Source organism: Urtica dioica, chromosome 7 (genome assembly GCF_054948205.1).
Source record: "Urtica dioica subsp. dioica isolate 48M chromosome 7, U.dioica_male_clone48M_v1_H2, whole genome shotgun sequence".
Classification (NCBI taxonomy): Eukaryota; Viridiplantae; Streptophyta; class Magnoliopsida; order Rosales; family Urticaceae; genus Urtica; species Urtica dioica.
In genome coordinates this window covers 35,710,232-35,726,350 of record NC_142762.1, presented here as the reverse complement: position 1 = coordinate 35,726,350, position 16,119 = coordinate 35,710,232, and the positions used below count along the sequence as shown (strand labels likewise).

Sequence of the window (16,119 nt, the reverse complement as noted above, 5' to 3'; positions counted from 1 at the left end):
AGTATGGAAATGGTTACTCTTCATTCATTCGCGCACTTCATTTTTTTTTTCACCAAATAACTAAAAGGAAGGGCTTAAACGTCATTTCGATATAATCTTCTATTTATTCACAGAAACAAGAAAACGTCTGTCAAGCATTATATCATATTCAAAAAGGTCAAATAGTCCCTTGGTCTGGTGATGGTCTTATAGAGAGAGAGAGAGAGAGAGAGAGAGAGAGTCTCACACATTCTCAAACTTCCATATCTATAAATACAACCATTTTGCCAATCACAACAAGCTCTTCAAAATCATTCGTTTCCCTCTCAACCTTTCTTTTTTCACTCATTCATTCATTCACACACACAGAAAAACAAAATACACACTCAACTAGCTCAACCTCGATAGATATATTTCCTATACATACATATATACATAGCCACATGGTGAAGAGTACGATGATCAAAGTTGAGGAAAACCCACTTCAAAACCCAAGTAGCAATACCAACAACAACAACAATGGCAACAATGGTGGTAATAACAGAAGAAAGTACAAAGGAGTGAGAATGAGAAGTTGGGGATCGTGGGTCTCGGAGATCAGAGCGCCGAGCCAGAAGACCAGAATATGGCTCGGCTCGTACTCCACAGCCGAAGCCGCCGCCAGAGCATACGACGCCGCTTTGATCTGCCTCAAAGGCTCCAAAGCGGCCAGTCTCAACTTCCCAGCCTCGAGGTCCTACGACATCCCAAACGACGTCGTTCTGTCCCCAAAGTCGATCCAGCGCATCGCCGCGAACGCAGCCAATGACACCAATGCCCTCGACTTCGCCGATAATAACGGCCATGCCACTCCCCCTCCCACTTCGTCCTCCTACTCCTCTTCCTCCTCGTCTTCCTCGTCCGCCGTCTCGTCGCCGTCGGATTGCTGCCACGTGGATCACCACCAGCAGCAATCGACGGCCACGATCGAAGCGCTCTACGGATACGACGGGATCGAGGATCAGTGCTACTCCCCGAAGCTGTTCGCCGATCACAGTCAGCAACACCACACGATGACGTCATCGTCGGTCTTCTTCGATCCTTTGATGTTCATGGACGATGAGGTCGGCGACGACATTCGTTTGTGGAGCTTCTGCTAGAGAGAGAGAGAGAGAAAAAAAATACACACACAAATAATTACATTCAAAAGTCATATCAACATTCTTTCATTTTTTTTTTTTTACAATTCATTCGTTTTCATATTGATCTTGTTCATTGTTTTGCTCGAAGATTACTGACAGGGACTTTTGTTGTTATTGTATTTTCGTATACATACATACGTATGAAATTTAATTAGATTATTATTATACAAAGAAAAAAAAAAACAGAAAAGGAGGAGCAAGTAGTTTAATGAGACGAGACATTATTTTTTTTAGTTCTCTCTCTCTCACCCTCATGTGGGTTAGAGTTTCAAAATTATTTTTATTAATATATTTGTGTGTACTTCTTCTTCATTGAATTATGAATGCAAGTGTTATTACTTTTGTTGCATATGGGTGGTCAAGTATTGTTAATGAATAATATATATATATATATATATATATATATATATATATATATATATATATATATATATATCAAAAAATTGGCTACTTAAGCCACAATAATTGTAAATTAGTCAACCTTTAGTAAATAATTTGTAAATAGTCAACTTGCATACGTGACAGCCTATTAATTACTTTTTTTATATGTTTGGTTGGATTAAATAAGTCTTTTATTAATATGTTAATAAGTTAGCTTGACTATTTACAAGAAATTAACGAAAGATGAGTTATATGTCAATTCACTATAACCGTGTGGCTATATAACTTAATAACCCTATATATATTTGTTCTAATCTATAATTATTTCATATTTTGAGATGTAACTTCTCAAAAAAGAAAGTGAGTGTTTAAATAATAAGTATACTATTTAGCTCAAAGCTTCAGAGGAAGTTTCTTTATGGAATATTTGTTCATGTTTGTATGGCTTTTGACTATAAAAAACACACGATCTATGGAAACTTGAATCCACCTTAAATTGAGGAGATTCAGTAATTAAGTATATGCTAAAGCACTTTCTGTCTTGTCTTGCCAAACAAAAATTTATATGAGACTTTAGTTTTCAATTCATACAGAATTTACAATATATAATTACCAAATGAACTTCCTAGACGTAAAAAAAAAAAGTCAATGATATCTCCTTTGTCATTCTAATTTTTTTGGTGGACCAGATAATTTGACAGAACTAGCGTTACGTCTTCATTTTTGTTTTAACTTTAAAAGGCTGTATATTCCAAAAATTAATCGGTAGGGTGTGGGATATTCAACAGGTATAAATTTAAAATTATTATTAATAGGTAGTTCATGAATTAATGCATAAATTACTATTAAGATTGCTATTTTTTTACTAATCCAAAAAGAGATTGCTAAATTTTATAAAGGGGAAAGTCAACTAAGTATAGTATAATGATGTATTTGTGACCGGGCATCTAAAGAAAATCACGCTCACTAGCAAATGCAATCCAACAATTATATATATGCACAAAGCACAAACAAGGGTGACTTGGAGATTGGACATATATTCATAATTTATTTTTCAATTTATAGTTCTTTTTTTTAGCAATTTCTTGTTACTAGTACTTACTATATTAACTTCTTTCAATAATATAAATATTCCTTCTATGAGTTATTTACCTATACGGCAAGATGCTTAACTTAAGTGGCACTGCCCCATTCTTGTGACGTCTCTTCTATGAGTTCATGGGTGCCATCTTTAGAAATGGAGAAATGTCTTCACTATGTAAGTATTAAGATTTGTTTGTAATTTGTGTTTAAATATTCAATGTAATCAAGTGTACGGTATAGTGTGAATGTGTCTAAAAAAAGCAAGCTACTTACCCAGTATATTTTTCTAGTCTAGGCTAATGATACTTCTAGATCATCAACCTAAACCACTCCAAAGCCTTTGTCCGAGGCAACTGAAGAGTTGGACGGAGAGAATCTAGACCCGTCCATGCACATCGTTGTGCTCATCGACAATGTTATTGATATGGCATCAATTATGTGCCCTATCATAACTCGCTGCAGCCAATCTAACTACCAATTTGCCCATCTAAGACGTTGTTTCCTATCGCAATTCAACAACAACGATGTTACTTTCAAGTTCTACTGCACGAGTCGTTTATACAATATTATTTTGTCTCATTTTCACGTTAATTTGCATCTCAGCTAAATTAGTAGTTGTCTCAGCCCCAAGAAAAGCACAACATGCTGTTTTTAAGTTAAGTTGCACCTCGCCTCAAAGACTCATACGTATCTGTCGGGGAAAAAAAAAGGTTTACGCTCCGAATTATATTTTGAGGGGATATAAACTAATAGAGAGTATAATTTTTCGTTCTTATAACTAGAAAATTCATGTTTGTAGCAATTTCATTAATAAATTACTCTTATTTATTGTTCATATATTTTTATTTTTATTTATTATCTAAAAAATATCAGATTCTTTTATCAACAATATCATATATAAGTATTTGTACAAGTTATTGACCCACTAAATCATTGGATCATTCTACGGGTATGTATTAGGTGGCCCCATATATATATATATATATGTATGTATATATATATATATATATGTGTGTGTGTATATATATATGTGTGTGTGTATATGTATGTATATATAATATGTATGTGCTGTCTTCCCTTTTATGATTTTATTTTTCATGTTTTACGGACAATATATTATATAATCAAGTTGGTAAAAGAATCATCTTTAGACCAGTTCTAAGATATTTCGGACACTTAAATTTCTCGTGATTGAAAATTAATTATGATATTTAATATATGTGCGTAACTTAAGGAATTATAATTTGGCTTCAAAAATCAAAGAGAAAATCAAGGAGATTTCCCTTGAAACTATTTGGCGACTATATATATGCACACATATTGAAAGAAATGTAAGAAATCTCGCGTTTTAACGTCTATATATCAACGAAAATCACTTGACAAATTGTCATTTGTAACCGGACAAATAACAATCTATCTGGAATTTTGTATCGTAGTACTTCACGCACACACTCACGCATACAGCCAATTATGCATTTTGATCAAACATAGTCGATGAAAATCAGTACTCACAAGTGGTTTATTCAGTACCACATAAAGATCTTAGCCTAAAACTAAATAAAGTTGATGGCGACTTATCTAGCTAACTTTTCATAGGATAGACATGAGTGTCACTTTAATTCGAATTTATAGTCAATATTAGGGTATGCTTACAAATATGGACGTCAAAGTTACAAAGTTATATGGAGACCAATACAACATGTTAACTCTAGCATGTATAATTTTAACTTTTCAAGGAATTTCGACAGAAATAGCAATTTTTACATTGAGAATTCTAAATATAGATATTTGTTATTAAAATTTTAAAATTATTGATTTTGATACATTCCGACAACTTTATCTTAAATGATTTTTGGCCTATAAATGATTATAAAATTCAACTGTGTTTTGGATCAACTCGAGTATCATTAGACAAGCTTGAAACTGCAGTCCTAACAAATATTTTATGAAACTGTAATGTCCTACACACAAAATTAGTGAAAGAGTTTGAAATTATGTACTGAGAAGTTTGTTCAACCATAACGGTTTGAACAACTATTTGCTGGTGCGAGAATAATTAAGCAAGCAATCAAACAAAAAGAAAAATTGAAAGCAATAAAGAACACACGAAATTTGTAATCATGTTCGGTGATAAAACACCTACTTAGGGGGAATGATATGTCCGGTAATGAAAAGCGGTCCACTATCTCAATAATCAAAGATATATGACTTAGGTTTGCAGACTCCCTTTCAAACGTCTCACTTCTTTGACTTCTCCAATGGACGACAATCTAAGTTCCCTTCAGGTCAGAGGCTCCCTCTCGCTTTCATGCGACACTTCCTCTTGAAGATCGCACGATCCTCTCTCGAATATCTTCTCAGCGTATCAACGCAAAACATGCACTAAAAAAACTTTGTACAATAAAACACATCAGTAGCAAGTTCCTTGAACAGGTTGTCGATCGAGATCTTCTAGCAGAGAGACTGGTTTAAGGTTAAGGTCGGTGTGAATTGTCCTAAATTTTGTAAATTGATCTAAACAAGTCCTAGGTGGGTTTTATACGATGCAATTCTTAATCTCCCACGAAATCTAATAAGTCGAAATATAACTAAAATATCTGATACTTATCTGTTCATAAAAATCGCAAGCAACTGAAAGATATTCCAATTATATTCGCGTGGGAAAAAAGTGACTGACGTAATCCGAGATGGTTGAACAACTTCTTGCAGTTTCGACTTGAACAACTGTTACAATTTTGTTTTGCCAAACTTATCCATGCCACAGAGGACCTAACAATCTCCCCCTTGGCATTTTTGGAAAATCAAACAAAAGACATTGCGCATAGTGCTTCGAGCAAACAGACACTACACAGAGTAATTCGAGCAAACAAAACATGCTATAACAGTTCTAACGAGTTTAAGCATAACTAACAACCCAAAATACTCTCCATTTTTGTCACAAAAAGACAAGTCATGAAAATATAACAATCTAGGTTGATAGTAAAAGTGCTTAAAATATTTAAGAGAAAATAAAAGAAAAAATTACATAATTATTCACGCAGCGGCTTGATCACGGTAAAACCGGTTAGATCTTTACTCGGAGTAGAGCATAAACCTTATTTTTCATCTTCCGCCGGGACTTCTTCAACCGGTTACTTTAAGTCATGTGGGAGTATGGATAGAAGCATTCTGGAAGTAGTAATCCTCTTGATCTCATCAATCTTGAAATTGATCTCCGCTTCATGTCGTCTGATGATCATCTCTTTCATGGCAGCAGAGAGAAAATGATGTACTAGATAAAGATGGTGGAACATCTTCCTAAGCAGCTGTAGCAGTGTGCTCCCCCTTAATGTCGTTCTTATGCTTCCTTGTGAACAACTTGGTATGTGCATTGAAACGCATAGGCACTCTAGAAAATACTTCATAATCTGTTTTCAACTCTGGGCATTGCTTGAGTACTAGCTCACAAATGAGAGAAGGAAACCCGATAGGGTGATTCATTTTCTCAAATGTGGCATAAGCATCAATCTAACCAAAGATAATAAGCCCAATATCCACATTGCTCTTATTGCCACTAGCAAACAAGAATTGACCCATGCTTTTGCTAACTATACACCTGTGTAGAGTGAGGAACCGATTCTTGATGGCAATTCCATTCAACAGAGAGTACTTCATTGTCAGTCAGTAGATGACGCGTGTTGATCAACCTAACGAGTTCTCTCTTCTAGTGAGGCACATGGCAACTTTGTTCAGATCAGGTTCTTCTGGAACAATATCTCGAACTTCTATTCCAAAGTAAACATTAATGGACTCAAGAGTAATAGACAACTCATTTCCTCAATGAAGTTTGCAATTATTTCTCTAGCAATCTAGACAACAAATTTCTTTGACAAGGTAACAGTGGAGAAAAGATTTACCTCTTCAACAACGACACAATCTCAGAAAGTGTGTACTTGTCTTCATTAAGTAGCTTATCATGAATCACTGATCTTTTCACCACCATATACCAATTGTTGGCATGAGCTTAACCTTGTATAAGCTTTGCTTATCTTCTTAGCTAGACTTTTCTTCTTCTGAGCATGTGTGGGCACTGGTTCTAGTGCAGGGCTTGAGTAAGGCCATCTTCAGGAACAAGCACTTGTACTAAAACATCTTCTGAAACATGTGTTGGACATCTTTTGGAATAGCATCTGGCGTGGATTCTTGTGTCGATCTTCTTTTTTCTCTTCTGGGCACCAGTCTTCTTCTTCCTCAAAGGATAATTTCTCTTTCTCTCTTGAGGCTCATCTTCACTCTCTGTAGCATCATCATCTTATGAGACTCTAGCTGTTCAATCATTGTATGATCCTTCGTATTAATAAAACTTCCTCTTTGTAGAGATCTTCTTCTTCATAAGCTCAGCAATATTCAATTGCTCTCCACACTGTGACCTTTGTTGGGATCAACAATACACCATGGCCTAGAAGAGGTCTCCTTAGGTACATGCTCTGGCAAAGCAGCCACACCAACAGAGGGCTGAGTCATAGTGATTGGCTCAGACTCAGCAACAACTACTTCATCTAAAACTTCATATTCTTCCCCTGGAGCAACATTCTTCAAACTCCAAGGACTTCTTCCACAGTAAGAACTTGTTCAACCATCTTCTTCGTCGGAGTAAACTTCTTGGATTTTTCTTCTTCTGATACATCTTCAATGATGGGTCAGGTGCTTCAGCAGGGCTAGGGTTCCCAGAATGATCATCCCCCTGAGTTGCAAGTGCATGATCTGGCACTTCCTCAACAGTCTTTGAACCCATCACACACTTATAGAGAACAAAAAACCATCAATAGAAGAAGCAGCAAGATCAGAGTTAACCTGGTCCACATTTGCAGCAAGATCCTCTTCTGCAGAAAGAGGATTTTGAAAAGTCTTCTCAATGTTCTGCATGGCGGCGACATCGATGATAATACTCAGAGGAGTAACATAAGCTTATGAGCGGGGTTGAGACTCGACCGGAGCAGGAGCAGGTGCATAGGCGAGCTTCGATGAACGAGTAATCTCCGCCGTCAGCCATCAATGGGATACGCCGCCTGACAATCAACATTGTTAGGAAAACTTTCGACACAAGGCACTCGCATCACGAGATCATCACATTGAGGGCTTTTCCGTCCACATAAAAAACGCAGCCCAATCTCCCAGTGCTTTTGAACCTTAAGCTCTGATACCATTTGAAGGGCTCTCTTTCTTCCACCTCGCTGGGCTCTCTCTCTCTCTCTCTCTCTCTCTCTCTCTCTCACACACACACACACACAAATGTGCTTATCTTTAAAAAATGCATGGCTTATCTTAATTGGTCAAGGCAACGAATGCAAGCATGAGGAACATGAAAAAGAAACAAATTTATTAATACTGATTCTCAATCTTTACATGGCGACTCAATAATATTAATTTCTAGTGTTATATATAGTTATATAGAAATCTCAAAGTTACATAACACCTAATATTTAATTAATTATAGTTAATTAGCTATTGATTCTATTTTAACAACAATTAATTGATAATTTTACAAATATAACTCCCCTTTATTAATAATTAATGGGTGTAAATTATTTTAGCAAATTGTGCAAATTAATTATTGTTAATAGAATTGGATGCTAATTTATTATAATCAAACATTTGTTATTTAGTAAATAATAAATTTGATGTGACTTAGTTGCTAATAAAATATAATTATAAACACATAGCTTGACAACAATGATATTAGTGACTATATATATACACACACACACATAAAATAGAGTACAACTTTAATGGTTTTTCTTGATTTGATTTTTAGAAAAATTTGAATTCGAGTCTAAAGGATACGTTTCTTGCTATTTTAAAGTGACTTTTTATTGTTTATATTCGTTACTCGTTGATTTTAAAAAATAATTATGTCATTTTAGAGTGGCTTGTGACTATTTTTCAATATAAACCGAATCTAAACTATTTTATAAATGAGATATTTAAATTTGGTTGTTTAGTTAGCGTGCTCAAGTGAAACTAATTAAAGTTCACAAGTGGATATTAAGGATATTTTCATGTAGTTAATTTCAATGCCTTGACCTACTACACTACTCAAGAAACGACGAAAATTTTGAAAACAACGCTGTGTTGCAACATTTCGTCAAAGACTGTTCTATGAAGTATCCTGAAAGAAGGTTACGTGGTATGTCCTCGAGTAAAAAAAAAAATGAATATGATCAAGCATGGGGTCACATTCTCTTCTGCTAACTCTTCCATTGAATTTGGTCTATTTCAGACAACGGGCTATTATTCACTTTTAGAGTTATGAGTGTTTGCTTATTAAGAAAAATTGGACTTACTATAGGTACTCGGAATTTATGTCGTTTCTTTTCCTTATTAATTTACACACACGTATTGGGCCACATTATGGGCCCAGCATGATTCTGGGCCCACTCCTTCCACTTTTATGAAAGTAAGGCACATGGAGACTCATGCTAAATGACAATTTCAATGCTTTGAATAAGTATCCAAAGTATACTAAAATAAATAAAAGAATTAAGTATCCAAGTATTTGACGACACACCATGTGACATCGTGATGATAAATAATTAAAAAATATCTGGATTTTAGCCCAAATTAAGTGCTCTAATATCTTCAAATTCTGGGTGGTACCTAAGTAGCCTAGTGATAATTCCACACCACCTCCTGTGTGGAGGTCGTGGGTTCAATCTCCGCTGCAGCAAAGCTACCTTAAAAAAAAAAAAAATCTTCAAATTCTGGACTTAATTGTCAAGGGTTACCCAACAGCCTGCAACACTTATTTATTTAATGACTCTAATTTGTTTTTGGTTTGTGAAAATAATGGCTATATTTTTTTTTCAAGGGGCCATGATTTTGCAAGTATCGTATTGCTTTTATTTGCTTATCACGTTAAATTATGACTGAGAATTCCTCTCAGGCATGTATTTTACACGTTTGTGAACATGAGAAATACTGTCGAAGGTGTATTAAAAAGGGACAAAATGAAAATTTAGCTTTTTATGGTTCGCGTCATGTGGGTTTGGAGAATACTCAAAACACTTCACTAGATTCGTTTTCCTACTTCTTTTTATAATAAATTTGTGTACCCCTAAAAGAAGGCATTTATGGACGTCGATCAGAAGAAACATGGCGTATTCTTGGCTTTATCGTGAAGTTTCTACAACTTTGATTTGTTGATTCGGAAGCCAAGTGAATTTCAGATGAATATAAAGAGTAACATATGTGTGTATCAGTGTATGTCTGTGTATTTAAAAGAAGGTGCATTTTATGTATTTACCTTGCTCAATGCAAAATTTGCATGAAGAAAAAATTGTCATTTTATTACCCAAAAAAAAAAATTGTTCAACAAAAACGAGAATATGATATATCCACCCTACTATAAGAAATAGGTGTCTTTGACATTCAACTATACCAATAAAACCAATAAAAAAGGGATTTTTAATGGCAGTTCCGAAAAAACGGACTACCTTATCAAACTAGGTCTTAGTGCTTATGTAAGCAGACGTGAGTATTACTTGAGTAACCTGATTTTAAAAACAATTCCAAGGATACCGTATTTTTCATTTTTATTCTGAGAACAGCTCGTTTTATTTTTAAAATAACTAATATTTATTATTTTTTTCTTGGTTGTTACTTTTATTAGACATTTTGCTTATTGGTGGTTACCATTCCATTTAAATTTTTATGATTTGCTTATATTTTCTTATAAGTATTGCTTTTTATTTCTCACACTATTATAAAAGAATTTCTTTTTGATCTCGAAACACAAAGTTCATAGTTTGACTAGGGTGAATTCTTTTTTTATTATAAAAGAATTTCTTTTTGATCTCGAAACACTAGTAGTTATGCCTCTAGAGCAGTAAACCGAGAGTTGAGCTTGTATTGTAGCTGCCTTGAAACTCCCATCATCGAGCAGTGACGTAGCCAGTATAGGCCCAGCAGGGGTTTAAGACCCCCTCAAAAAAAAAATTTGCACTTTTTGCCCATTTTTAAAAAAAATTACATTTTTTCCCTTGAAAATTTATACTTTTGGCCCAATTTTTATAAATTTTTTACAATCAAGCTCCCCATGAATTTTTTTTTTCAAATTAGCCCCCCTGATGGGCTTTTCTGGCTCCGTCACTGTCATCGAGCCTTATACAACAACCGACTCCCATGAAAGTTCCTCTTCTTTGAACACCGTGTCATCATTGATTTTTCAATATCCCTGGATCATGACCCAAGTTTGGGTATTATTTGATGCTCGTCTCTAATATTATATCATTGGCCCCTTGTTGTAGTAGTTGTAGTCGTCTACTAGTTGGCATGCTTGTCTAAAGGTCTCCGAGATTTTTCTGCTTGTAAATACCTTAATTTCTCCAATTCCAAATAATCCAGCAGAGGGCATCGCGAGTGCGTGGTGATTCTCGTTCTCTAAATATCTTACATTTATGTATAATTATCTTATGTGGGAATCTCATACTCTACGTATAATTAAAAAATATTCCAAAACTATGATGATTTAAAAAAAAAAAAAATTGACTAAAATTCTTTAATTGCTTCTAGTTCAAAAACTATTATCAAATTTGTCAATAAACAAAGTTATTTATGGACAAGTTTTTCAATAAACAATCATAGTTAAGGAATTAGACGCAATTTATAATTTGCTAAAAAAAAGTTTCAAATGTTAAAAAAAATTAGTTTTAGAATAATCCTAATTAAATACTATAACATGTATAATAGTAACTATTTTCTCATCATTAATTTATCATTAGTATTATTATACTTAATATTATTTTCATTTAAACACAATCCCAAAACTAAGGGGGAAAAGCCCTAATAAGTTGGGGGGGGAATCAAAACTGTCATTTGCCCTGCCAACTTAACACTCTTGTGAGCAAGGTCATTACAATTTACATCCTCTATGAAGCCCGCTTTAATGAGATTCAGAAAAACAAGAACTCCACAGCTCCAATGAGCCTCCTTACAACACTTATTAGCATAAAAATGAAAACTACTCATCTGATTGTCTCGTGAAAACGACTAATTAAATTTTTCGACGAGAAAAACGGAGATATGAAATAACGAAGTGAAAAAAGTTGGTGGTTCGATCGAGGACGGCCCAGAATGCCATAGCGGATCAGAGGGGCACCGGCCCGTAATCCTCCCACTGCCGAAAGCGGGAAGTTGTCGCTGCTCTGTGAAACCAGCCTCACGCTTTGCCCTCCGCTCCAGGGGCCACGTCATCTGGGCCTTCGCCCAAATCACGTGACCCAACTTCCGGCTTGGAACGGGCGGGCCTGAATAAAGCCCATCTCTGAACCGACACTCTGGGCCGAACCAATGTCCCACCAACTTATTGCCCCCACGTGGGTCACAAGCTCACGTTACTAAGCTCGGCGATGGTAATGCTTCTGAAATCAGTATTTAAAGTGTTGTGAATCGCATGTTGTTTAGCGATGTGGGACTATTTGTTTTCCCCGTTAAGCCTTTGAAAATTTGAAGTATACCAATGAGCTTTTTTTTTTTTTTTTTTTCTTAAACTTCTATTTTCCGAATTTCAAGTTGTGGTTAAAAGCAACGACCGAATTTGAAACCAAGAGTTGAATATTTCTTTGTAATCGCAAGTGATGTGACGGGGATATTCAAGAAAACATTGATGGTAAAAAGTTGAAACATTCCTTCTTTGTAGTGGCTGGTGTTTTTCAATCTGGGATCAAATTTTGGTTGTAGGATTCTCATAATCATATATCCTGTTTTCAGATGCTGATCTCAATATGATAATACATAGATAGATACATATGATAAGTAGTCTTAAAATTCAAGTTAAAACTTGTTCATAGAGTACCTTTTTCAACTCGGCTGTCTTACAAGTCTAACCTCTTGTAATCTTCTTGTTTTAATCAGGAAATAATTGTGTTTAGTTGCTTAGTAAAACTGAATTGTTAATAAGTTGAAAAATGGTTTTTCTTATGTCTAACAGCCTAAAATCAAGTAAATCAAAGATTTAAGATGTTTTTTTTCTACACCATTAATCAACACAATATTACAAAAAAATATATAAAATTTTCATATAGTCATTGATCATTGATAGTCATCGCAAACAATCGCACCATTGCAAACCATCACAAATATAGGAAACATTTTGACGAGCTGAGTGTGTGAAAACGTGAAAGTGAAAGAGAAAAGAAAAAAAAAACAAGGAACAACATGGAAAGAGAAACAGAAGATAAAGAAATGACTGAGAAAAGAAAAAAAAATAATAAAGAAATATTGTTTGATGGTAATTGGAGAAACATTTATTTCTCTCACCTAACTTTAGTACTAAATGTGTCGATATTTGAGTTTTGATTTTTTTTTTTTATAAATGACAAGAAAATAGTATTATTGATATTCTCTTTTTCTCTCTCTTTTCATACACATATATACAATAAACAATATATACAGTAATTGTATTTGAAATGTTGATTGTTTATGTGTGTAGCACGAACAAGTTAACTTCAAAAAAAAAAAAAAAAGCACGAAGAAGAAAACAAAAACAAAATGAGTCGACTCCTCAGATACACCACCACCACCACCAAAATCCTACGTCATAGCACTCAAAAGAACTAGAAAGAGCCGCCACGCATCCTCAGCTGCAAAATGCGACAGTGCATGGGACTCTTTCTCGTCAGGGACAACAACAAGAAGTCGTCATTCTCTCCGCCGGAAAGCCCCAACAGAATCTTCAAATCGTTGATCTCATCCTTCGCTTTTCGGAGCCTCAAACCACCATCGCCGACACCGGAGAAAGAGGAACACCATCATCATCAATGGAAATCTACGGCGGCAGAGTTGTTACATATTGTCCGAGAGCTCAAAATACCCAATAAAAAATAATTTCCCTTAGAAAATCTTCGGAGAGCATGTTGATGTTTTGGGCTCTCAGACAATGAATTAGGTGACTTGGATTAAACCAACAATGGATTCAAAAGGCGAAGGGTTTCAAAATTTCCAGGATTCATATAGTAAAGATACAACAAGAATTATAGTTTCTCAACATTTTTTTTTCCGTCTTACAAAATTATTAATTATCGAAGAGTTAGAACAATTAGAAACAAAAAGTAAACACATTTGAGAGTTGAATAAAACGATCTCAAAGTCGAGAAAAAACCTAACCCCTCTAATCTCCGGCCAAAAGCTTCGATAGAGAGATCATACATCGCTCTCACCACCAAGAAAGGCCTCGAGGATGGCCATGAAATTGACGCCCTTCCGACGCAGCGACGGAGGAGGAGTCAGGATGGTGGAGGTTGGCCACACACCGATTTGACCTCCAAATTTGACACCATTCTTTTGACCAGCAAAACTTCGTTCAAATTTGGAGTCTCCGTGAAAGTCGCCGCCTATAAAGCCCTTACGCGGACGTGGTGGTGGTCAAAAAATGGTGTAGGAGAGAGACGATTCTCCGGCGAAACGAAGAGGTTTGGGAAAGCTAGTTGGGCGTGTACTGAAGTTGCTTGAAGAAGAAAGATGTAATTGAACGAGTCTGAGAAAGATACGAGGAATTGAAATGAGGAAGAGATAGAGAGAATGCTGTAATTATTTTATTTAAATTTTTTGTTTTTTGACAAGAGATAGAGATAATATTTAGATTTTACCAAAATAATCTTTAATTGATCACCACGCGACAAACACATGTATATTTCGTAATCGTTTTACTTTTCCTACTTTTATTATAGACATAATGAGTGTTATGACATAAAATATGATTTTGAGGGCGTAAAAATTGAGATTTTATATTATAATAAACACGTTGTAACTTAGGTTGTAGTTCATGGGGCAAATATATTACTATTAGAAAATATAATTTTAACAATTTGAAAAACAAAAAGTTGAAATAATCAAAAGTAATCAATTTTTAATAAATTATAACAAGTATAGTAATGCATTGTCTTCATTAAATTATTAGTATAACTACTGTTATAGAACACACTCATGTATTATTGATATCAAAGCTTGTTGGAAATGGATACAAGTGCTAATTGTGAAAAATATTATAATAATAATATTTTTTAACGTAAAAAAATGTTTAGAAAAAAGTTGGTGGTTCGATCGAGGACGGCCCAGAATGCCATATTGGAACAGAGGGGCACCGGCCCGTAATCCTCCCACTGCCGAAAGCGGGAAGTTGTCGCTGCTCTGTGAAACCAGCCTCACGCTTTGCCCTCCGCTCCAGGGGCCACGTCATCTGGGCCTTCGCCCAAATCACGTGACCCAACTTCCGGCTTGGAACGGGCGGGCCAGAATAAAGCCCATCTCTGAACCGACACTCTGGGCCGAACCGATGTTCCACCAACTTATTGCCCCCACGTGGGTCACAAGCTCGCGTTACTAAGCTCGGTGATTGCAATGCTTCTAAAATCAGTATATAAAGTGTTGTGAATCGCATGTTGTTTAGCGATGTGGGACTATTTCCTCTCAATTCCTTTTGGAAGAGAAATGTGGGGAACTGGTGCTTGTTTTTTTTTTTTTTTTTTTTTTAACCAACAGCCTTTTTTACTTTTAAATTTTTATTTTCCGATTTTCAATTGGTGGTTAAAAGCAACGACCGAATTTGAAGCCAAGAGCTATATACATTTCTTTGTAATTGCAAGTGGCGGGGATATTTAAGAAAATATTGATGGCAAAAAGTTGAAAAAAGTTAAAACATTCCTTCCTGTAGTGGCTGGTGTTTTTCAATGCGCGATCAATTTTTGGCTGCAGGAATCTCAGAATCGTCTTTAAAAGTGACGATTATATTATTGCAATGACGTGTTGGTTTTACTATGTTGAGGTACTGATCTGAATACGCAGATAGATTCATATGGTAAAACTAAATCATGTACCTTTGATTATTGAGATAATGGATCTCTTTTCGCCACTAGACATATCGGTCCCCATGAGTAGGTACTTTATCACCGAACAAGGTTACCAAATCTCTTACGTCTTATATTGCTTTCTGTTTGATTGTTGATTAAATTAATACTGCTAAAATAATCAGTTGTCTAGCAAATTATTTCACCCACTAATTGAACAACCATCTTAAACTACGTTCAGTAATTTAATCATTGTTTCTTACTTTTGCAAAACCATCACAACAAAACCCCTCATTTTTACTTATATTATAATTCAAAAAGAAAAAAGTAGTGAGTTTAAACCAAAACTTGTCAAAGTCCTCGCGGGGATGATAATTCATGCTCATGCACGTATTACTTGACGACACGTATATCCGCGTCGTGTGAACTTTGCCTAAGTTAAGGAATTCTCCCATTAGACGTGGCACAGATGTAGTCGATGTTATGAATGGATCTCCAATAATGTCTTGTGGTCAACGAAATCGCTTACTTCTTCATACTCTGGCCTAATTTTTCCTTCATCATCAAGTATAGTTTGAAATAGTCTCGAGCCACTGTTTTCCAAGACGGTGGTTCAAACTTTGGTTGTAGCTTAAAAAAACTTATTGAATGCTACGCTTTCATCATGCGTATTT

General features: G+C 35.2%; 1 protein-coding gene and 2 non-coding genes across 3 annotated transcripts; 1 reads left to right on the top strand and 2 right to left on the bottom strand.

Moving 5' to 3' along the window:
• The first annotated feature begins 204 nt into the window (after nt 1-204).
• On the top strand, nt 205-1,509 carry LOC149391116 (Integrase-type DNA-binding superfamily protein). Its single transcript, XM_089618597.1, has one exon. The coding sequence runs from the start codon at nt 423-425 to the stop codon at nt 1,116-1,118; it is 696 nt and encodes a 231-aa protein (XP_089474723.1). The 5' UTR covers nt 205-422; the 3' UTR covers nt 1,119-1,509.
• A 10,194-nt stretch (nt 1,510-11,703) lies between these two features.
• On the bottom strand, nt 11,704-12,009 carry LOC149391115 (signal recognition particle RNA). Its single transcript, XR_016300401.1, has one exon.
• Nucleotides 12,010-14,686: 2,677 nt separating this feature from the next.
• LOC149391114 (signal recognition particle RNA) lies at nt 14,687-14,992 on the bottom strand. The gene has a single exon (XR_016300402.1).
• Nucleotides 14,993-16,119: the final 1,127 nt, after the last annotated feature.

Coding starts and splice junctions, on each gene's coding strand:
- LOC149391116 (XM_089618597.1), top strand. CDS start 423: ATGGTGAAGAGTACGATGATCAAAGTTGAGGAAAACCCACTTCAAAAC.